The 25,531-nt window shown below is 31.8% G+C and overlaps 2 protein-coding genes across 4 annotated transcripts; one reads left to right on the top strand and one right to left on the bottom strand.

Annotated features, from left to right (window-relative positions):
- Positions 1–243: 243 nt before the first annotated feature.
- On the bottom strand, positions 244–19,490 carry LOC148229164 (carbohydrate sulfotransferase 4). The gene is made up of 4 exons (XM_088198548.1): positions 18,734–19,490; positions 5,275–5,454; positions 4,990–5,206; positions 244–1,009 (listed from the first exon to the last, which is right to left on the bottom strand). Exons 1-4 carry the CDS (start codon positions 19,435–19,437, stop codon positions 902–904), a joined length of 1,209 nt encoding a protein of 402 aa, XP_088054674.1. The 5' UTR covers positions 19,438–19,490; the 3' UTR covers positions 244–901.
- A 3,664-nt stretch (positions 19,491–23,154) lies between these two features.
- LOC148229163 (uncharacterized) lies at positions 23,155–25,219 on the top strand. Of its 3 annotated transcripts, none has more exons than XM_088198570.1 (5): positions 23,155–23,253; positions 23,699–23,845; positions 23,941–24,033; positions 24,209–24,556; positions 24,623–25,219. In XM_088198570.1, exons 2-5 carry the CDS (start codon positions 23,782–23,784, stop codon positions 24,859–24,861), a joined length of 744 nt encoding a protein of 247 aa, XP_088054696.1. In that variant the 5' UTR covers positions 23,155–23,253; positions 23,699–23,781; the 3' UTR covers positions 24,862–25,219. The 3 variants fall into 3 exon arrangements, with proteins under 3 accessions (XP_088054696.1, XP_088054697.1, XP_088054698.1); XM_088198571.1 differs by lacking the exon at positions 23,155–23,253 and adding an exon at positions 23,411–23,608; XM_088198572.1 differs by lacking the exon at positions 23,155–23,253 and having other exon boundaries at positions 23,643–23,845.
- Positions 25,220–25,531: the final 312 nt, after the last annotated feature.

Below are 25,531 nucleotides of genomic sequence, written 5' to 3'. Positions count from 1 at the left end.
CATGCTTATTGTTCGTAAAATATATCAGTCATTTAGTTTGCTAGATAAACTTATGCAAAGTTCTGATAATTGCGAATAAGTAATAATTTTCTTATTATGGTACTAAGAGCTTACAAATGATACAGTATTTAAATAGTACTGTTGGATCGACCGATATAAAACCGGAAAAAACATCTATAAAAAGACTGCGATGATAAGAATGAGAGGAGAGAGCTGTATGATTTTACCGAGTAAAGCGGAGCGTATATAAAAATGCCTAGATTATATTTTAACCGATAAAATAAATTAAGTTTATATATAAAAATAGCACATTGTCAACAACGTTCTCGCAGAGAACGCACGTAAATTATAATTAAACTCGGCTCGCAACCGAGCCGAGAGATAATTCATAATAAGGCATATATTTTCCGACGTACAATATGCCGCGCTAGTGAAATCTGTCTCGAGTCCTACGACATTCAGAACGCATTGAAATAAATCGGTTTACACATACATACATATACATATCACAACTAAACCGTCATCAGCACAAATATACATACTTATTTTATCACAGACTTTTGAAAAGAATTACACGACGAAAAAAAAAGTCAATTAAAAACGCACACAATTAACGATAATTTTCAGTCGCCATATTAATACAAAACGTTAAGCTCTTCACCGACGAGAAAGGTGTAGCAATGCATTTAGATTTCACCGGACCGCTTAGTTATACATAAATCATAGGAATCATCACAACGTATAAATTATATGGTATTTCATATAAAAATGGTTTTGTTCAAAGGTGTACCACCGTCCGAGCGTTTCTCGCCAGGACGCAGTGCGAAAACGATTGTTCCTATTCAGACTTTACCGCGCGTACAATTAATTTATTTGTCATCACGTCGACTCCCTGTCACGATCATACGATGTTGTAGTCTCCCAACGGGTTGAATTCCTTGCTAGCTAGGTGGCTATGATTGTGAGCCATGTTGTAGCCCCAATGAGACATCGCTTCTTGACATTCATTCTGCAATAATAAAGAATAACAATAGTGTCTATTGAAACATACAACTCGAGTCTTTCGATTGTGTTCTTGCATTATAATCGAGCTCTTGTTAACTATATTTTTAGTACACTAATCCTCCGATTTACGTTGTTTCGTTTCCTCTCACGATATGTAATTCAAAAGATGCAAAATGTAGTACCAGTCGTATCGATGATGTTATTTAGTAGTGGGATGTTTTTTGTTTCGATATTTTCAACCCTAAATCAACAATCCCAATGGAGATAAAATAATCTCAGTTAAGCTATATTATGCTTTGAGTTTCTACTCAGTCATAATGCGACAGTAGCAGTTGAAAACATGTAATGCAGTGGCAGAAATGCCATTAAATTTAGAGTGCCAAATGTGGTTTTAAAAATGTCGTTCCAGGAATTTTGGCATTGAATATCTACGCAAGGGCGTGTTGTTAGTGAGGATATTAGTGCTGCCATTAAAGCATGTCCGAGATTAACAAAACAGAAGCTAGAGCAAAAGCTCAACATGTCATCTACATCAGCTTACAGTCATCTAAAAAGTTAGGAAAGGTATCAATTTGCAGTATATGGGTATCTCATAAATTGTTTTTTATATGATCACTATATGTACGGGTACCAATAAAATAAAATATAAATTTATGTTCAGAATCACTAAATATACATATTTAAAAAATAAAAACGATAGAGATTAAGATAAAATACTTTAACTTATTTTCAAAACAACAAATATCACACCCTGTTTCCTCTACAATACACTTGATTTATGCGGCGATATTCACATGACTGTTCAACTTTGATCTGTTGACAGCGACAAAATGTCGATACATCATTACGTGTTTTGATCCTAGTTTCTCAAGCATCTTATCAATAACAATGATCTATTTCAGTGTAGGGATGTCATTTCATCTTATTCCAGGGGGGGGGTAAAAATTGGCTCGTCAGTGGTCGTATTTTTAATATTTTTATTACGTTAAGATTCATAGTATTTCATTAAATTATATACATTTTTCTTAAAAAGTTCCAGGAGTTTTTCAGAATCAACATCAAAAGTAATAAAATTTTGCTGTCACTGTCGCTGTGGAAACGCTTAGTTATCTAGCGTTCATATTAGACCTTATTTTTATCAAAATTACAACTTACAATAGGTGAGAATCGAATGAAGCATATCTAAACCGAATTTTGACTAATAAGTGAGCGCAAGAAACAATTATCTGAATTTTTGACTTCTGTAAGGATAGCTATCATATTTTTAGAACATAGTGTAACGTCAAAGTGCAGACAAATTATGGAGCAATATGCGAGATGTGACGTCTGTCTGTACTTCTTCTTCCGCTTATTTTCCCTTGAGAGATGAGTCGGTTTAGTTTGTATTTTGGACTTGACTTAATGAAAGTTCTAAAACTTTAATTAGGTTTGGGTTTGAACAGTAAATGGGCGTTTCGAAACTGTCAAATTGAGTTTTATAGACATATAGAGCAGCATATAATTTCACTAGCACCTATCAGTTAAATTATATTTTCGTTAGTAGATATATATATCTACTGGTGAAAATGTATTTGGGCCTCACTAGTAAAAATGTAACTACCGAAAAATACACATTCACTGTAATATTTATACATCACATGAAAATGTATAAAAGTTGAAATCATATAATTTTACTAGTACCTGCTATATAAATTATAATTCCACTAATAAAAATATATGTATATCTACCAGTGAAAATGTATTCCGATATGATTTCACTGATAGATTCCAGACTATTTTCTTTGAGGAATAACCAGAGAATTTCTGGTTTAGAATCAAGGACGGCATTTCAGCTTTTTCCAAAAAAAAAGGGGGGGGGGCAAAAGTTTACAAGTCAGTGGACGTTCTTTTAATATTTCGATTTCATTACCATTCATAGTATTTCACTTAATGACATGCAATTTTCTGGCCAAATACAAGGGGGGGGGGGAATTGAATAGAAAATGGATGAAATACAGTAAAACCTCGATATAACAGAATAATGAGGGTGAGGGGGTATCCGTTATATAAAAGTAGGTTTTTCGAATGTGTAAAAAATAAAAAGCACAATACAATGTCAGTGAAGTTCCCATGAATAGATTGAAAATATTATGTGATTTTAAACAATGATGAAGTAGGTGTAAGACTTGATTTCACAGATTTTTAAGTCAACTTTGTCAGAATAAAAATCAAAACTCGGTCAGAATTTTATTAGCACCATGGTCAGAATAGATCAGTGGTCATCACGCTATCCACTTTGCATCTAAAAACACACATACGATTTACTCACACAATCATATTGTAGGAGTTGACAACCAGTTACTGTGATATTATATATATTTTTTTGCGAAATAGACATATGTTTATTTTTATAACCGGATGTGACACAGACGAAATGCTTGAAATGAGCATTGTCACTTCAACAAGAACAAGCGAGACAACGAATATTCTTACGCGCATGTATCGCTTCTCTCTCGCATACGTCTGTATGCATAGACAACGCATTTAAAAAATTATCGCAGTACGAATTTTTGACGTATCTGTTACCAGCAAACCGTTTTTGGATTCGGTACTCATAATTTTTCAGTGACTTTTTAAAAATTGAAAATGAACTACCAATCTTCTTCTACATCATTAGAAAGTGATAGTATTGTTGGAACGAAACCAAAGAAAACTGACTTCCAACTTAACCGTGATTTTATTTCGAAATTTCTTTTTTAAATGTAATTAATTGTATTTTAAAATATGTATATTTTCAATGTAAATTTTCTGTAAATATATTTTCTATATATGTAAATTTATATCTATGTGTATATAATTTGTATCACTATATAACAAAAATATTTAATTAATTTTTGAAATGTTTTTAATTGCATTTTTTAAATAATATATCATACGTGTAAAAGTTTACGATCTCTTCTAAGCTCTCCAAACTATGCCAATATGCTGCAATTTCCCAATAATAACCTTTATTGCAGCGCAGGTAGAAACAAAAAGAACACACAATCGTATTTTCGTGCGACGTATACGACTTTATTCTTGTGACTGAGCTCTAGCACGCGCGAATGTATGTGTGTACAGATTGGACACTGTGACGTTCACTGGAATAGATATTAAATGGTCAGAATAAAAATTAAAAATGGTCAGAATAAAAATAATAAATGGTCAGTATAAAAATAATAATGGTCAGAAATAAAAAGAACACATGATCATAATAAAGTAAAATGCTGCCACAGTCATATATTTTACACAGGTAACTTGAAGTTAACTTATTTTATTATATCATTCCAATCGTGGTACTCATATCTTTGCCTTTTGAACAATTACTTAATGAAATGAAGTAGTATTAAAAAAAAGAAAAACCGTTATTAATAATTACATTATAATTTTTATTCATTTATCAAGATGCATTTTTTTAATCAATTATAAGTATCTTAGCTACCAACTTTGGCATCCCTCTTTGTCTTTTCATCCCAATCGAGCAGTTATCTTATACGATAAAAATATTGCCAACTGAAAAAATTGAATCTGACCGTGTGTCAACATATATCTTACCATTTAATATAAATTCTGACCAATCCAATTTGAATTTTGACCAATTAATATAAATTCTGACACGAAAAATGCGAGCCTTATTTAAAGGGAGCTCCGTCGATCGTGAGTAATGGTGGCTATCTGTAAAATGACTATCTTACCCCTGCTGGAGCTCTACAGGGTTATAATCTGGGACCACTCTTGTTTTTATTATTAAAAAATGAATTGGCATGGCCATTATAAGACTTTATCTTTTTAAAGATATTACGCTGTAAGTGAGATGTTTTTAATTAAGTGGTTTTAATTCCACGAGTAGCCATCGTAACATCTTTGCAGTTTAACACACAATAGAATTTCCCACAGACTATTTTGTGAACAGTTATTTATTTGAATGAGAAGCTACTAAATTAACCACTGTAGTGAAAATCTCACCTGAATATCCCACACTTCCTCGAAATCCAGATCCTTGGTCCAATGGAATGGCGTAATCTTGGAATTTCTGAATGTGGAACTGACCCCGCCTAAATCCAGCTTCGTATGCGTGTCCAAGAACTCCAGCACCGCTGGATGAAAGTCAATGCCAAAAAAATCAAACAGCGACGATACCGTTTTGTATGGGTCTAATGATAAATCCTCGTAGCGGAGAGCTCTGCAATGTTTGAATGCAAATTATCAACGAACGCCTACACACAACTGATAGCAATATGATACGCATACCTAAACCGTTTCGGATAGAGCTTTGCGAATTTTGCCGCTGCAACGTAATCGGAAACCATGTCGGCGCACAGCAGCGAAGGCTGATCGCAATCTGGAATACCCGGACACCAAGCGCGATGCTTCCTTGATTGTAGCACTCCGCGGGGATCTCGCACGAGTAGCAATATCCTTGGTCCGTTGCTGAAATCAAAATTATATATTTTATTATCATTGTACATTTATTTTTAAATAAATAATTTCAAATACAGACTTGAAGCTACGATACTTTAATATCGAATTCGTCATGCTTTTGCTATTGCAATAAATAAATAACAATGACTCGGAAGCTCAATGTCAAATCTATATTGATCATCTCATTGTCAAATTTATTTCGAAAAATCAAAAGTAGAGCATCCAAAATATGCTGGCAAAATACATCATTGAAATGTCAATATTTTATACAAATCAATACTAGTATTTTTAATATATAAGTATAATAATACAAAACAGTTTAATTTAAACGCTTTTAAAATACGTGTCAATTTGGAACGTGTAAATTTAACTGTAAAAGGGCAAAGCAGTAATATCGCTCGATTAAAATACACACTATTGACGTGTACAAATTGATATTTAATATCCGAGGAAGTTTCCAAAGGTCGACCCAAATAATTGCCTCCCCCTAGTGGAAAAATTGTAAACTCGCGAGCATTTGAGCCGTCGGATCCGTTTATAATGCATAGATTCTTCACGGCATGTAAAGTCGAAATAAAAAAGCGGTATCCCACAGTGGCGAAAAATCGACACAATTCACACCGTGAAACTGGTATTTACTTCAAGATAAATGACACACTTTGTATTGTGTGGATTTGAAAAGGTGACCTTGCAGAATGGTGATTCTTATTATACTTTCAGTCCACGTAATTAACGTTAAAGTTATGAAATTGATCAATTCTCTCATTCCGCAGTATGTTACGGATGGTTTAAATTTATATGTATCAAATTCAAACATGTGTTGTTTTTATTAATTTGTTATATAAGATAAATTGTGATTTGGATTAGAGCTGATATTGATGTGATGATGCGATTTAATGAATCATTAATGATATATTTTATACACGTAATATCTAATTAGTAAACAAAAAAAATGGCACAAGAATGACCCGGTTTATGAGAAGCAAGACTAAAATTTGTCGCAATTTACTCGATAAAAACAGAAGTGTTTCAGACTTGCAGAACAAGTTTATAGATATATACAGGCGCACGTGACGATCGGAGATTTGGGCGGATTAGGGCCACTTGCAAATGGACCTTAACGAAAGCAAGTCGATGTCTATATACAAAAATTCTGTCCGGCAAAGACCGTAAGAATTATATAGATTTCTGTGTAAAAAAAGTTAAAATTATTTTTTTAATTTTTTTATCTCTACGTTTTACGTTTTAAACATAATAGCGAATTAAACCGACTAATGAACTTAGCCGACACATTTACAAATGCTATTTTTAGAACAAGTTTCGTGGCAATATATTTTTTACTAGCAGCTCATATATTCATTACGTTATTTAAAAATTGATTTTAATATTAACAAGAAAACTAAATAAATAAAACGTATTTTGAATATTTCATTTTTCAAAACAACTCTTATAAACAATAAACTTTTCTAATAAGATTAATTATTAGCAATTTTTTAAATTAATATAAATTAAATTTCATTCAATTAAAAAAAATGTAGTAATAAATAAATATATTTTTTTTATATTATATATTACATATATATTTTATATATTACCTATTTATATTATAAATATATAATTTAACTTCTAAAGTTAATTCTGCCAAAATGAAATTTATTTCATATAATATACATCTAGAAAGATATAATATATAAGAAATAGTTGGTTATTATTATATTTAATGGTCATTAAATTAAATATATTCATTCAAAATGGTTTAAACTTAAGGCAACATTTATTAAAAAAAAAAACGTTGTACTACAAAGGGTTAGGATTCATAGTATTTTATTAAAAACTAAGAGGGGGCAAATGCTTCCCCCACCCCCCAAATTACGTCACTATTATTAACACATTTACACAATTACAAACGAGTTCCACCTATTCTAATAGGACAAAAAAGTTAAATACAATATTTAAAGCAACCCAAATCACCTTAATACAGAACTTGACTTCTCTTTTGACTTGTTATATAGAATACTTCAACTCGCTTGCAAGCGGAGCTTACATCCAATCGACAATTTAAAAGCCTAGAAAAGCGGTTGCTTTCACATCGACTGTTATAATTGGTTAAGGCAAGCTGTCGACTTGAATCTTCATGAGTTGAATTTACAGATACGTACGAAAAAGAGGAACATATAAAAAATATTTTATATTATTTAAAAAAAAATTAAGAGCCTCTGAATTGACATAAAAAAAATCCACAAATACCGAATAATATATAAAAAGTATGTAAAACAAATTAATGAAATTTAATAATAGAAAAGTGTTAAAAACAATTATTAAAACATACTAATACAAAAAAGTAGTATAATAAATCAAAGATATAAAACGTTGAGAATCAAATTTTCTATAATTTACTACAAATTAAATATAAAATAATAATAAATATTTTTTTAAAACATTTTTGAGGTAGAAAAACTTATAATCAAACCGCGCAACTAGAAATTAACCGCTTTTTATCAAGAATAATCGCAAATTTTCTCGTTGCAAGTTTTCGATGAAAAACTATCGAGAATATAAAACCACTGGTTCCAAATCTGTTTAAAGCAATGAAAAAGTTTATTTGGAGGTCGATTTTCATCAATTGGGCAATTCTTATATTTCATAACAAAAGTAAAAGGAGTCTGTATCGGCAAATTGAATTTTCGCAGTGATGTCTCACGATGACCTCACGCACGGACAACAATATTTCAAAACAAAGACATAAAGCAGCAAAAAAAGATAATATGCAAAAACGTGATTTTTTTCTTAACAGCATTTGCAGGGCGCATTATGGCCGTATGCGGCAGAGAAACGGTTACGCAACACGAATATCGATACTCCAATGGTCACGTTTGGATCGGCACTTCCCAAATGGTGTAATTTTACCAGCGAGAGTGCTCGAAAAAAATAAAAAAAGGTTTAGAATCACTGCATAGTTTGCATATTCCGACAATTAGTACCTCTGATTATGATAAATTATTTCCGTGTTAAAACTTTCTATATATTTAAAAAAAAATATAAATCATTATTTTAAGACAAAAATATGTACACTGAGTATACATCACCGGAACGTGTGATTTTTTTTACACCGATAAAAATACAATTTTTTGTGTGAAACTTAAATTAATGTGAAACGCATTTTTATGGTGCCAAAACCATGCTTAATTGATCGTGTAGCGAGTTTTGATTATTTTTAGCTCTCATATTCGGAATTTTAAAGTTATGATACAGTAACCCTATATTTGAGTGGCAGTGCTCTAAATATCCTTCCGACTGTTATTGTCCTTAATTGGCCATGTGACCATGTGTTGCGAGTTCTTATGTGATACAAAAAAGCTAAAGGTTCCACTATTTGATTATAATTAATCGACTTGCTGCTAAATTTGGTAATAAATAAGACACGTATTTTGAGCAATTTGCGGTAGATGATAAAAGTGTAAATGTTTTTTCTAGAGATTTTTTAGCAAAAAATTGTAAGAAATTACTATATTTATTTTTATCTCATTTAGAGATTTTGTTTTAAATGTTTTCGGGAGAAACTTATGATTTTGCAGGCACAAAATTTTTTTCTCGGTTTTTACCGATAAAAAATTAAGCAATGAGTGCAAATAATCAATTAATTGCCGGTAAAATATTATTTAATTAAAAAAGAATTATTGGCCAAAAGAAAAATGTTTAATTTATTATTTTACATTTTTTGATTTTTTAAATCCCCTGTATACAATAGCTACAAGCGATTGGAACAAATTTGATATACACACTGTGCGGGATTTGCATATAAATTAAATCTAGAAATAAATTAACCGCGATCGAATTATTGAACTGATAAAATATATGCGTCTACAAAAACGTAACATAAGCTTCATAAAAATTTGCGACGCACACCTATTTTTGAGATAAGCGCAAAACGATAATGAAGGGTGGGCCTTTCCAACATTTTGTTTTATTCAACGAACGAATTCTGCAAATTTCGGTCATAGTAGACAACGCCGACAAACATTCTATTCACAAATGATTTTCGAAGACATAGAAGCATTTTTTTGTTGAGAAGGCGCGTCTTATTGTTTCGCATTTCGAAACGAAATCAAGGCGAATTAAGGTCACTCGGGTATATTAAGAAGAAAAACTAATACATGTGTTGCTCAAGTATACAAAATGTTTAATTTTTTTTCTTCAAATTTTATGCGAAATAGTATGAACGAACATTCGATTAAAAACCATCTTAATTTAATTTAAATAAATAAATAACATAATGTATTGGTGTTGCAACGTAGCGTGAAAATTTTCCGTAATAAAAATGTGGAGAACCATGCAAGTGAACATTTATATGTTATTCTACTATTCTCTGATTGCTATTAATTGGTCGCTTATTATTTTACTGTTGGTTCAATTGATCGTGCAATGAGAATATATTTGGCACGTTGCGGTAAAAATACTGTATCCATAGAATCGATGATTCTCGATTACATGACATGAAGTCACCGCGGAAGTTTATATAGGCAATGCGATTATTGAAACGCAATTTATACTTTTGGAGCTTTAAGCAAAAACAAATTGTGGTATCTAATCTGATTGAACCACAGTTAAAGTTTATTTGGTTCTTTGCCTGTATTATTATGACAGAATAATCAAAAAGGTTGACGTGCGTAGATTATATCAAAAAATCCACAATCGCGGCCCCGAATCGACCTCCGCGAAATAGCGAGGGTCAAAAAACGGGACCCAGCACACGAAGACCGAACAGAGAAAGCGACTCGCACGGCCAGATTCTCAGATGCAGAGTCGAAATGGTTTTATTTCAGCTCACAGCCTAGCATCTGTTGTAAGTATATCGTCGTATTGAACCAGAACAAATAAATCGTGCTCGATGATATCGAAATGACTAGAGCAAGACTGAACTTCTACTAAATCAATCAATTGTTATTTCGAAACATGTTGCGGAATATAGAGACTTGACACTTGCGTTTGAAAGAAAATTAAAATCGAATTGCTATTTCTTACGCTTTAATTTAAATAATTTTTAGTTCAGTCATTACGACACTTTTTGGCATAAATAAATTTGAGGATCTCAAGAGCTGGCGACAAAATAAATACAATATGCCAAATTATTTGTCAAAATACCATTGAACCGCTCGGTGTGATTTTTTTCTAAATGTCTCCCTTTTAATTATAAGTTTTGAGAAAATTTGTTCGACTGAGTAACTATTTTTTAAAAATTTTATAAATATAATTATTTCTCTAAAAAATAATAATTTAAAAAATACTACACATTTAACATTTAGAAGTCCAAATGCATGTATGACATGCCTAATATATTTTTTGAAGCTTTTTAAATGAGTTGATAGAATTTCCAGTATTTTATTTCAGAGATACTTCTATCAATATAATACGGTAAAACTACTGAAATCATATGCTGCTTTAAAATGTCTATGAAACTTCATTTGACAGTTGCGAAACGTCCATTTTCTGTTCAAACCCAAACCTAACCTAATGAAAGTTCTGAAAATAATTATACTTTTAGAACTTTCATTAGATCAAGTCCAAAATGTACAGACTCCATGGTTTATCTGCACTTCGATATTACATTGTTTTAAAAATATGCTATCCTAACCGATATTACTAATGAAAGAGTGCTGGGCAAAAAATATTCAAACCGAATTTTAGTCAATAAGAGGGCGCAAAAACAATCATCACTTCTCAGAAGTCAAAAATTCACGTCAAAAGCAATAAAATCGTGTCGGTGCCGTCGCAGTGATAACGCTCGGTAACGAGGTGGTGTTGGCTATATGTTGTAGATTCGATTTATTTATCAAATGGCTGTTACAATGTCTTAGAAATATAGAAAAAGCTCGATCTAAACCTGTTTACTTTTTTGACAAAGTAGCCGTTCTGTATTATGGTTCAATTAATAATAGTATTTATAAAATAATAATATAACAAAACACATCGACGACAGGAAAACCGCAACATTTGATTATCTGAATAGCAGTACAAAAACTACGCCAACACCAATTTAGATTAGAAATACAAAAAACGTAATCTCTAGACGCAAAAAATATGCATAAAAAATAGTTTGTGATGAATATTATATAAATTTGAGGAGATAATTGAATAAAATTTATTAGATGAAACACTGCTTGTGAATTTTAAGAAGCAAAATGATCGAAAATTAAAATTATATAATATTAATACCATTTAATTATCACAGATTAGGTTTTGCTAAAATTTACAAAATGTCGCGGATGAATAATTAAAATTAACTATTGATAATATGTTGTCTTAACAGTTGATAATTAATATAACATATATTATTTTGTTTTCAGTTTGATGTCTCACCACTTATTTAGTAGTTGTTGATTGTATTTACTTTGTTGTAATTAGCGTTTTCAATCGAATATTCGTTTATAGTTTTATACTATCTCAAATAAAATTTGAAAAAAATTAAACAATTTGTATACTTGAGCAACACAGGCAGTTATTTTACTAATGCCGTTCTAAAACCGATGTTTCGAAAAGCTAAACAATGAGACGCTTTCAACAAAACATTTTTTTAAATGCTTAAAAAAATCATTTGTGAATAGAATGTTTGTGGCAGTATCCACTATGACCGAATTCGCAGAATTCGTTCGTTGAAAGAAATAAAATGTAAAAAAAGGCCCACTCTTTATTTCAGTAAAATAATAAATTAACCATTTTCCTTTTGACGCCCTCGCAGTAATTCGCAAAGCATTGTGTTATGCATATTTTATAAAATTCAGAAAGTAATTAATGATTCAATAAAATAATTGTTATTAGGTAGTAATTCTTTTTTAATTAAATAATATTTTACAGGTAATTAATTGACTTTTTTTGCACTAATTGAATAAATAAATAAAAATTACAAATATATATTCGAATATTTCATCAATTTTTTATTCAATAATTGAGAGCCCTCTGACTGAGAAGAGTATTTGACTAATCAAAACCATATTTTAAATCTGAAAGCTCAGATTCCTTGATGGTCAATACAGAAGAGCAATGATGAGAAAACAGAAAAAAAATAGAATGAAAATTTTGCTCTTAAATCTATTCAGTCAGCATACAAATATTTTTTTCTGTGCATTAAGCTATATATATATACGGCTTATTTTATTTAAAAAAATGATGTCGCAATAAATATTTATATCTATTATTCTAATTATTTAGATTAACTACTTATTTTTAATTAAATTTCTAATTAATAGATTCGAACATAATTTTAATCTTTCGCGATGTTTTCAGTTAATGTCAAGGAAACTGAGAAGCGTTTATGTTTTGTTGGATTTGTAGCGTTTTAGTGTATAAACGCAAACGGGATGAGCATATAAAATTATCGGCTGGATGAAATATTTGTATAATAGCAGCTATTTTTAGTACTTTGTTTACTTTTTCTATTCAATAGTGGATACAGTCGAGAACGAGTAGCTTTATATAGGTGAGCTTTTCAATTTATTTTGAATCCAGGGTTACAGGAGATTTTATTTTAGGTATATGCATTTGTAATATGTTTTATGTGGATTTCGAGAACACGAAAAGAAGCGAAATCCGACGAGTGATTTCAGCAAATCCTCCCTACTTTTTATAACAGTTCTATGATTTGTATACGTTGTTTATGTTACCGTTTCTGATGATTTTTTTTCAGTTTTAAGCTAAAACAAATGTGTGAAAATAACTTATTTCGAACGATGGGAATATTTCATAGTTCATTGCATTTTTGTACATGACGTTGTGCAATTCAAAATTTTAAATTCTTAATCAAATTTTTAATAATGGTTTAAATTAATCATTTTTTTTATTAAATATTTAGGCGTAAATCTGTACCAACTGAGTAAAAAATAAAAATTCGAGATCCATTGCCGGAGCTCGAGCCCGACACTTCAGAGTTACTAGTTTGATGCCTACACTACTCTCTGGAAGTTGTACGAACCGAAGTTACAACTGAAGTCGGCCGAGACGACTAAAAGTGAGCGACTACACTGTCGCAAATTTCATATGCCGTCCGGACGGCGGCTTCTGTCACGTACAGCCGGCATATTTGCGCGCGATCGAAAAATGTGCCAAATAATCGCAATTTTTAAATTGTTTGTATTAAAATTACGCCACTGATAATTATAAAAGTTTGTGTGGGCACTTACCAATACAATATCAATGAAAACTTTTCGGTCGTAAATATTCAATTTACGCAAAATCGGTTTTTGCAAAATGCCATAAAGCATAAAAATTATACTTTACAATACGAACACCACATGTGTGATCGATCTAGGAAAATACATAAGGATATTCGAAAAGATTTTTTTAACAAAATCAAGTATAACTAATTATTTTTTAATTATTTAATTTTATATGAAAAAAAAATATAATAACGATATCTGTTAGAAGAATATACTATCAAACATATGATTAATCCCTTTTGGTGTCCTAAAATATTCAAAAATATCAGTAAGAGTCTGTTGAAGTCCCCGATAAGCATGTGGTATTATAACTTGACCACGTGACCACGATGCAGCGTTCGACATGCGTGTTAACCATAGGACGCATACGTGAATACTGAAATTGAACCGAGTTACTCGTTCTATCTCAGTTTGCGGAAAACCATAGCATTATCTCTCTCACTCTCGTCACTTAACATGCGAGAGAGCGAAAGGGGAAGTATCTCACCGCCCGCACTCGAAAGAGCAGCTTCGAATTCGTTCCCTTTGACTCGGAAAATGGTGCCGTTTAGACTTACTTATTGCTAAAATTTAACACCAATGTTTAGTGAAGCATATTTCGTGGTAAAAATATGTCTGAAGGGAGATAAAAATGATAAAATTTCGTGTATGGAATACCTGCTTTTCTTTTCACTTCGCCAGCCATCCCTATCATAAAAAAGCGCGGTAATTTTTCTATTATATAACAGAACTGCTAGGTACGGTTAGATTTGCCTGAGATAAAACAAATGTATTATTTTTAGGTTGACACGTCGCGCATGTACAAAAATACTGTGCACGTTTTCAAGCAATATATGCATCGTCTTTTTCGTAATTCTAGGCTATGAATATATCGTTTTCAATGAATAAGATGTACAGATTAAAAAAAACATATTTTTTTTGTTAGTATCGGTATTTAATTCTGTAATAGCGGTAGTACCGAAGGTCAATTTTCGCATTAATATCAGTTTTACGGATATCGGAACTACCGGTATTGCAATCCCTAATTACTACGTATGAAAAGATGAATTCATATTATTTTACCACCACCAGCCAGATAAATAATATTTTCACAGATTCGAGACTGTTTTTTTAGATTTCTAATTTAGAATAAAGAACGTCGTTTCAGATTTTTTTTAATATTTAGATTTCATTAAGATCCATAGTATTTAATTAAATGCCCCCTCCAAATAACGTCCCAGGAAATTAGTATTCACTTTAAATATTTTTTAAAACTGAAATATTACAATAAATTTTGAATCAAATGGCAACTAAAAGTTATTGTTATATATAATAATACATAACATAATATACTTACTGTAATATTTACTTAGATATCCTTAGCATCAAAGAAAAAAGAAACAAAATTAAATTTTTTTACAAAGCTGGCTAAAACAAATTAGTAACCAATCAGAAACTGGCGTGGATCCTGAATCTTAAATAGAATACGAAAGAAGTCGAAATATTATCGAGACTAGTGCAGTTTCTGATGTTAATGCATTTGGAGAAAATCGAATCAAAAATGCTTCTATAACATTTGCGTTAACACATTCAGTTCGAGAGCTATCAGTTTCATCGTTATTCATAATTTAGAAAGAGATGGCGAGTTTCACTTTCCGCCCCTACTTATTAGATCTAAAGCACACGATACGGATATATGGTCGATATACTTATCATTACATTTGATTGATAAATGAAAAAATATAATAATGATTTTATTATCTATAATTTTGTTCAAAATATAAACAGGAGTATTGATAAGTATATCGTACGTATATCCGTATTGTGTGCTTTAGAGCTAATAGTAAAGAGGCGTAAACCCAAACTTGCCATATTTTCTCAATTATGAATAATGATGAAATGTATGGCTCTCAAACTGACTGTGTTAACGCAAATATAGTATAGAGCCAGTTTCGAAATCCATGTTGATCAACCTAAAGAAAAATGATGAAAAATGAATATGCAACATGAAACTGTCAATTTTAATAACCCAAACCACATGGAATATTAGCTCTGAAAAATATAAAACCTAAGACCATATCCAATTACTAATGGTCGGTGTTTCAATAATAAGTGTAAATATAAAAATATGGATTTTCAGAAGGTAGAAAGAAAATGGTTGTTTTATTCTAAAGATTTCCGTGCCTTTTATTTACATCTTTTAAAACCAAGAAATTACTTGGTAATTTGGATGAATAAAAAAATTTAAAATATTTTAGCTCAAATATTATTTTTCTTTGGAACACATAAATAATTTCACCACATGGAAACTATTTGATTAGAGACTTTAAAAAGTGGTTTAATTGATTATATTTTTCAAATTGCATTAAATAACGGGATAAAAAAATGGAAACATATTTTGAAATGCATTTTATTTTACGCTAAACCCATTTAGACCAACTGTACCAAATACGGTACAGTACGCTGAACTTTTTTTCTGATGTAGCTACTCAAGTTTTATGGCAATGATTTAGCTTCGGGGTCAAGTGTAAAGAATAAAGAAAACTATAAATAAAAATCAGAAATCTGAAATTTATTTGAGAGTGAATACAAACACAACTAAAACAGTGGTTCACTGTTTTTTTTCCATGATGTCATCAGAAAGGTAAACAAATAATTGTTTCGCAATTATCTTTTATATTTTGGAATTAATTTATAAATAATACTTCTGGTCGTGATGCTAGTTCAATATTACCAATGTTTTTTTTTTTAAATATTTGTGTACTTTTTTTTTACCAAGTAACAGAAATATATGCATTAGTCACTGGAACTATTAGAAAAAATAGATCTGGGATATGCCCCTTATAATAAAATAGCGAAAAAGAAAGATCCTACGACTAACGTGTCAGTGATGACATAATAATATGTAAGTGGCATTGTCAGTTCGCTCGAATGTCATTGGAGTAAGCCCGGTCCATGAAACTCAACGGTACACACAACAACTAAAATAATCACTGTTTCACAACCTTAACTGATTCATCAATACAATCAAAACATTGCAGGGGTAGATCAATCAGACCAGAACATATCTACGTATAGAATTAGTATTCGTGGGAAGAAGTGGTACATGCCTCTCATTTTACACTGCATTGATATGGTAGTTCAAAATGCTTTGATGCTTATCAGAGATTATAGTGGGACTTTCAGGAGACATATTACAGCAGCTATTATAGAAACATATAATTTTATTCGTCCGCTTTTTTTAATGTAAGGATCATTTGGTTATAAAGCAAGGTAATCAAACAAGATGCGCCTTTCGCCATCAGCAGTGCCTTGCCAGATGCTTAAAATGCAATGTTGGACTACATGTTACTTGGATTATCATACTAAAAACTAATGTTAAATAATGAATTGTGGAAGATGTATGCAAAATTGTAAATGTAGGATGTTATTTTATTGTACTATATAATTAAAATAAAGTAACTTCGCCTTTTGAGTGTGTAATGTATGAGCATATTGTACTATATGTGGTGTATGAGCGTATTGTACTATATTTTTTCCCTATTTTTAGACGACATTCAGACCTCTTTTATTCTATTATTAATAATAAAAATCTGACAAAATTAGCTTCAGGTCTAAATGGGTTAAAACAATTTGGCATTACGTGGTAATTGTTAAATTGTGCTATAAAGCAAATGCAGTAGAAGCAGCTTTTGAATAATTTGAGGATATCGTTTCAGTCTTGAGAAATATGAATTATGACGTCGCATTTGTTTACAAATCGCTGTACCATCAGATTTGAACCTCTAGAATCTGGCACTAGATAAATTAAATTAATACAAGTGCTTATTCGAAAGAGGAATATAGATGAAATTTTCTTAAAAGTTTTCATCTTTGTGATAAATTGAACATTAACACCATACCAGATAAAAGAAAATGACAGACGAACTCGCCGATGATGATTCGCAGAGTGATATAGTGTTATAACATCCTTTATTATTATAGACTGGTTTAAATTGGCATTACTCACATACACACTCCTTCGTAGTTTGATGTTTAATCTGCATCGACCTGTGACTTTTTATTAAAGCTTTTAAATTGAACCATAGTATACTTGTTAATTATATCGGCGCCACGCTCAGAACCCAGATCATTATGAACATCTCTGGCTTTTAGCTCTAACGTCTGCGAAAGTGGCCAACAACGTTTTACTACATAAATACACGTCTATCAGGGTCGTTGATAACAAAACAAAATTTTAAATCGTATTTATGTAGCAAAACGTAACAACGTTTTGCTACATAAATATAGAAGAAAAGTTAGTTTTATTGTCGGCAGAATATCCAAAAATAAGTTCATAAATGAACTGAAATGTTTTAAACACTAAATAAAAAAAAATATTAGAAAATAAAGATCCTAGCACTATTTATCATATGGTTATTTAAAATGTAATAAGTGAGTGGAATTTAGAAGAATCTTATCAAAGTAAAAATTATTTAAGATCTACAAGTAGTCGAGGTTTAAGCCTTTTATTGATTGAATGAATATAATTGAGTAATCATTGATGAGGTTATTACTGATTTCATTGATGAAGTTTTTTCCATTTAGCTATCAAAAAATAGACATAAACAGGCGTCATATTTGATACTGCTCTGGATATAATAGTAAAGTATAATTCCTACGGTATGCACACTGCAATAATGCTAGATAAATGGTTTTCTTATTTATTACGGAGTGTTTTATTTTCTAAACATGATTGTATATATAATATTTATATAATTTGACCAGACAGACTTGGGTACGAATGCCGAATAAAACCAAGAAATCAGATTTAGTGATTATTATATACAGTAGGCTCTCCAATAAAACGTGCTATTTGAGTGCGTGTAGTTGGGGTCTAGAAAATACTCGTACATTTTTTGCAATACGTAGTTACGAATCAAGCGCAGCTCGCTCACACATTAGGTAACGGACACCCAAATAGCACGTCAGTAATAATAATTTTGATTGACCATCACTATTAAAATAAAGAAGAATATTTAATAGCTTTAAGTAAAATATTATTATCTAGACTGAATTAATGTAATGAAGAACGTTAAAACGTTTGATTAGTTACTCACGGATCGTCGGTGAATAGCTCCTCGACGAGCTTGAGCCGCAGCCGGACGATCTTCATGCTCTGGAAGGGAAAGAGGCGGCAGAACTTGGAGAGGAAGGTGGCGTTCCAGCAGAGATGCGGGTAGTCGAGGCAGCGATCCCAGAGGCGCTCGTTGTGCGTGAAGAGCCAGACGTGTTCGCGGCCGTAGTCGAGGTACTCGTCCATGTCGGCGTAGTCGCAGGCGAGCAGCTTCCTGAGGATCTCGACGGCGCGCTCGGCTAGCGGAGGACCGCGCACCTGCACGATGTCCAGGTGCAGCAGCGGCTCGTAGTGGTAGAAGTTGCCGGGCACGGCGTTCAGGATGTCGCCGAGGAACGTGGAGCCCGAGCGCCAGGTGGTGACGACAAGGCTGCGCACGGGGGAGCCGCCGCTCTCGGCCACCAGTTGCCCGAGCTTGCGGCCCGACGGGTCTCGGAAGGAGGCGAGCTCTCGGGAGAGGCGCGCGCGCTGTAGCGACACGGCATCGTCCACAGACGTGGTGCCGTTTTGGGCTTGAGGCTGCTGCGTCGCCTGCTGAGCTTGGAGCTGAACTTGAGACTGCTGCTGTTGTTGCTGCCATTGCACCGGAATCGGCGGAGGGCGGTGAGCGCGCTGCTGAGACAGCATCAGCAGCGCTAGCGCGAGGCTCGCCGCGCTCAGGCCGCACAGCGCCGCCAAGCGCGCCATGCGACCGTCCTCCCGCTCGTGGCCGTCCGACTGACACTTGCGATAGTCGCGGCGTCGGTGTTGCCGTGCTGCAAAATATTACACATAATATGTACCAAATTGTTTTTAATTTTAAAAATGGGAAAATTAGCAAAACTTCGAGATTGAAAAATATATAAAAACAACTGTTTCGCATAGTGTCAATACAAAATATCGTGCAAAGAAAAATCTAATAATCTAGTCTCTAGGGCATCACCGGTAGTGGTTGGCTTCGCGCATTCGACGAACTTCATAAAATATGGCTTTTTGTTCTGTATATTCGTGTAAAAACAATGCAAAACAGCAGAGGACATGCAATTTATCATGTCACATGTTAAATTCTGCAATTATTTGACTTATTTTAGATATTAGTTATAAAAAATACGTCATTCTACACGTGCTAACTAGAGCTGCGCATTGCATACTTCTCATTTATATTTAATATCAAATTAAATATAAATTAACAAAATAATATTTCATTAATAAATATTTTTGTAACATATTAAGGTTAGTGTTGACGTCCGTTTCACCTCTTGTATGTGTTCGCGAACGCTCACACATTAGGTAACGCTAATGTGTGCGCGTTACAGCGTTCGGGAATGCCCCCGAATTTGATAACAGTCGGCTCCGATCGTCGTTACGAAGCGGTCGGATCACGTCGCGCTCAATAAAGGCTTACACACAAACCCACGGTTTTGGAGTCAGACCTAAGAAGTAACCAGTACACGTATCCCTACACGCAACAGTTAGTAATATACGTTAGTATACACGTTTTTTAGATTTACTTTAGAACCAACATTGCGAAAAATATCTGTAAAAAGTGTTATCTGTTCGGATCATTTAGTCCAGTTTGTTTTTTTTCTTATAAAATGTTGATATAAAAGGCTAAAACTAAATTCAGTCCCTTTTCAAAACCAACCATCGTCTACACTCCCGTCAACCTCAATTTCAAATTCTGATGCTTACAATTCTTCTAGAAAAAGAAATTTATTACGAAAATGAAATCATGTTAAGTTAATTACAAAACACAGTGAAAATTAATTGAAGTTAATTTAGAAAATATCGTTAAATCAATAACAGACAAAGGATTTTTAAGTGAGGAAAACAGTTTGTCACTATTAGCAAATTTTGATTCTGATTGAAAAGAGTTGTCAACTTTAATAAAAAGAAAGAACAATTCAAAAGTAGCAAAGTTTTCAGCCCGAATTTGATCGTTTCCATCAACTAAGTTTTTATTCTCCTAAAGCATATCAATATGTTCTACAGACTTTAAATTTTAACCTGCCTCACCTAAGAACCATCGGTAAATGGTATTAGAACTTAAACGGAGATCCAGGTTTGAGGCATTTAAAGCATTAAAAATAAAATCTCAATCGACGAATTAAAAATTAACTTGTAATGTAGTTATAGATAAAATCGCGATTATAAAATTAATCTACAATATAATGATCCTACAACTAATTTTTCGCATCCGTGCACTAGGAAACTCGATTTGTGTCATATGCTTAAATTATTTAGGAATTCGTTGGAATCTAAACAAATATTTAGGAATAGTTTTGGTAATAATATTGAATGGAATTTTATAATACAACTTCATCAATTACAAAAGGAAGAAAACTTTCACTTTGCCAACAAATTATTGCGAAAACACATTCACTTTCACAACCAAAATATTAAAATGAAATTAGCTACTCAAATTCTTAGTAATAGTGTAGCAGACACTTTAGAAATTTGTAACAACAATGCTTAGAAAGCTTTAATTGTTGTATAGGGTCTGTAACTTTCATACGTGCAATAAATAATTTATTCGATATTTTAAATTCAAAAAATATAAAGCAGTTTAACTTTAAGAAACCTATATGTAAAGCAAATCATTTAGTGATTTTCAGATTTTTTAATATGTTAAAAAATATATAATATCCCTTCACTATTATGGCGAAAGAGTAGTTTCTAGTGAAATAAAAACAGGATTTTTAGGATTCTTAATTTGAATGGATAGCACTAAACACTTATATAATAGTTTGGTAGAGCAAGAAGTGATATTAAATTATATACCATTTTATAAAATAAGTCAGGAACATATAGAACTTTTTTTGCTAACATTAGGTCTCGTGGAAGGCATAATAATAATCCAACGGCACGACCATTTACAAAAAACTTCTTTCTCACTTAGAATTAGAAGACTTGTTTAGGGGTAATTGCTTTCCGTGAGAAAATATTAGCATATTGTCTCCATTCAACCATATTAATATAACATCGGATTGGTATAGAATTACTAAAGTTAATGATACTGAAGAAAATTTTGCCCATTTAAATTTGTTACCAAATTTTTTAGCTGTGGGTTCTCGTGAAATTGTGGCATATATAGCCGGCCATGTAGTAAAAAGTTTATCTAAAAAATTGTTTGTGAAATTGTCGTTAATTCTCTTTTAGGTTCCAATAAGAATAATAGTTTTATAACACGAATCGTGAAGTTGTGTTTTCTACTATAGCTGTTTTAAAGACAAAGTATCGATCTCATTTAGTGATATCTCTAATAAAACCGCGGTTTGAGAAAATTTGTGCTGAAAAATACAACCATCACATTTCATTAAATGACATATTAAGACTTCCAAAAAATGTGAATCCAATGAATCATATCTAAGCCGATTTTTTATCAATAGGAGAGCGGAAAAAAATTATTCCTCGATAGCGAGCGTTCCCACTGAAAAGGAGGAGGGCAGGGCCGGCCCTAGGTTATTGTGCGCCCCAGGCAAAAACTAAATTTGCGCCCCCCCCCCCATATTAATACTTTATTAACTCATTACATGAGCGCAAAAATAATTCAAATTAAAGTAATTTAATATTATATTTGACACCATATTTTTTTTGCGATTGTGGGTATTTTAAGAATTTGTAGTTTTATTTTCGTCGCGATTTTTTACGTGTGAAATAATCTAAAGAGTGCACAGTAGTGTATACAAAAAAATAATATCAGATTATATTTTTTAACAATATTGTTTGATAATTTTAAGTAAATATTGCGCCTTTATTTGGTATCACGGCGCCCCACAAGATCTAGCGCCCCAGGCGATCGCCTGTACTGCCTGCCCCTCGGGCCGGCCCTGGAGGAGGGCTGCACATTTTTTGGTCTACCTCGAATTGTAGACAATGGCGGTGGTGCCTCGTCCAATGTTCATTCGCATATATTATCATTTAACATAATTTATGAACTATAATGTACTTCAAATAAATACTTAAACTGAGTAATTGCCACCCGTCACTATTCGTCAGCCAAAACAGTAAATAATATAAACAATAATGGTTTGAATTTAAACCTCCACCATTATTATTTTTTTTAATAAGCAAAATTTATTTTAACTTTTAAAAATCGTGTTTACAATCTAAAAAAACTACTTAATAAAGTGAATTGTTTAAATGGCAAGGGTGGCAACCTTTTTAGATTGGAAGCTAAATTTTTAATTTACATAGCAATCGACTTCTAATAAGAATTTTACTTTTATTTTAATATTTACTTCTAAAACGATTTTTTTTATGAATTTATTGTACTGTATTGTATGTAATAGAGCTAATACTAAACGTTTTAAGAAATTATTTATTGACATGTTTTAATCATTCCAAATTTATTTTATGAAAAAAAGGGGATTTTTTCCATTCTCGCATCTTGAAAACGGGGAAGTTCATTATTTTCTATACTGGCAACAATTGTTCACAAAATAATTTTCAGACTTCGGTATCTGTCATTTTATCAAAATAGGAGAAATTATTGAACACTGCAATTGCTAATTACTTGAGATAGTAAGTTCAATCTAAAAAGTCATGTTGAATACTATAACATTACACCTTTGATGTTTTCAATGTAAATATATATTTGAAGAATCATTTGAATTATTGTATGATTAAAACAATGACTCATCTTAATATTTATTTATATATAAGCTAACAAATCTCAAACATTAAATATCATTTTACTTATTTGATGGTGGAATACAAATTCATGCATATAAACCATCGCGAATCATTTATGCGAAACTTTTGAAGAGGTGTATTCTAACTATAAGCAGCTATGAACAATACGGAAAAACATAAAAAAAATCAATAAACAATGACTGGCCATTATTCAGCATATTTATTTACGATAAATATACAGATTGTAACAAAATTAATTCTTTATATTCAGTATCTTTTGCCAAAGATAACATGTATAAATATGATTATTCAATAATTATCATATGTTTTACAGTAAAATATATAGAAACCATCAAAGTCAGGTGTCTGTAGTTGTTATTTATGCGAAACTTTTGGAGAAGTGTATTCTAACAGGATATGAACATTATGGAAATATATCAAGGTTCTACGGAACCTATTTTAAATGAAAACGATATCAACAGTGAGTACTACTTTTTATTTATTTTTTATTATGTACTATCTTTGCAAAATCAAACACTATAATTTGTTGTATTATACAATATCTTAAAAATCTAGGTATAATATCGTCTCTGAGTAAATTAACTTTCAGCGAAGACGAAACTGCTCAAAAAGAGTTATCTACAGCTGAAGTTGAAAACAAAAAACTTGGTAAGTATTAACTTTTTTATTATTATGACATACTGGTTGAAGCAATATACTTTAAAAAATAAAAGACACTTTTTTATTTGATAATTGATGAAAATTTTGTGGCTGTTGTGAGCTTTTATTTTTGTGGCTTCCTACACTGTCAAAATTTTTATTTTTTTTCTATCTCTTTTATTAGGTATTATGCAGACATACGATATGTTCAAATGTGAGATTCGGATGGATTCGCTTACACATTTTATCAATCAACCTAACTCTTTTTCTAATCTGAAAATGAATTTGTGTCCGGGAAATAGAAATATTAAATTACCTGCAAAATGGCAGATTTGTGATCAAATAGAGAACCATAATCCGTTTACGTTGGCTGCTTTCTTGCTGAGGAAGAAAGAATATGACATTATCAATCATGGCCAATTTAAGATCGTCGAAATGTATCATAACACTCCTTTATATAATGCGCCTAACATATTGGTGAACAACTTTGACTATCGCAGAAATCGACAGAATCGCCGCCGCTATGGTCCAGGTGAGTAGAATTAATTCTCAACTATGTAATTTTGATTGTGATTATTGAGCTATTAAATTGTTTTAGGCACTTGCTTCTCTTGCGACTTATATTATTGTTTCCAATGTACCGACCGGTTTGACGATGAGTTTTCGCTCATTATTTCAGACGTTTTAATTGGTAAAACAGTAGACAAAGACAAATATATAGAATCAAATCAGATATCGGTCGACACAGGCGTGAGTTTGAACAAAAAGGTTTTTGTCAAAGCTCGCGATGACGAGTTTTATCCAAAATATATTATGACATACCGAGTAAACAAATAGTACCTCGATAGATTGAATAACATACATATTGCCCTACTAATTATAGTACCAGTAGATTTAATGTCATAGTGGTATTATATTCATATTTCTAAATACGAAGATTGATTCGCAGCTTTTTTCTAATTACTAATTCCCTGAAGTATATGCCCTACAAAATAAAATGTATCTAATCCATCTAACGTTTGTTCAGCGCTAAATTTTATTTTTTCCAATTGCTCTTATCTGGTTGTACCGTCTTCTATTATTTGAGGATTATCGAGGATGAGTTCAGGTATGTCATTTTAGGAGGGGGGCTTTTGCCCTCCCTCCCTTTGAATTTAGCAAGAAAAATTCATGTCATCTAATGAAATACTAAAAATCTTAATAAAATCAAAATATTAAAAAATGACCACTGATCAACATTTGCCCTCCCCCCTCTACACCTGGCAAAAGTTTAAGTGATGTCGCTGGATGAGTGTCTTCTTTACTGACCTTAGTTTATAGAATATATATAGAGAAACTCATCCCACATATATCAACTAAAACATTCAATTTACATTAAAGGTCTTTATCACATTCATCAAACATAGTCAATTTATATGTGTGAACACCGAGCAGTTCAAATTTAAGTCAATTTTTAATAATTCAGTTAGTACTACTGTAAAAATATTTCTTATCAGAATATTTTGGT

The sequence above is a fragment of the Plectrocnemia conspersa genome, unplaced genomic scaffold (assembly GCF_051122295.1).
Source record: "Plectrocnemia conspersa isolate PC_06_02 unplaced genomic scaffold, ASM5112229v1 ptg000011l, whole genome shotgun sequence".
Taxonomy (NCBI): domain Eukaryota; kingdom Metazoa; phylum Arthropoda; class Insecta; order Trichoptera; family Polycentropodidae; genus Plectrocnemia; species Plectrocnemia conspersa.
The sequence above is the reverse complement of the archived record's forward strand: the minus strand, read 5'-3'. Positions and strand labels throughout refer to the sequence as shown.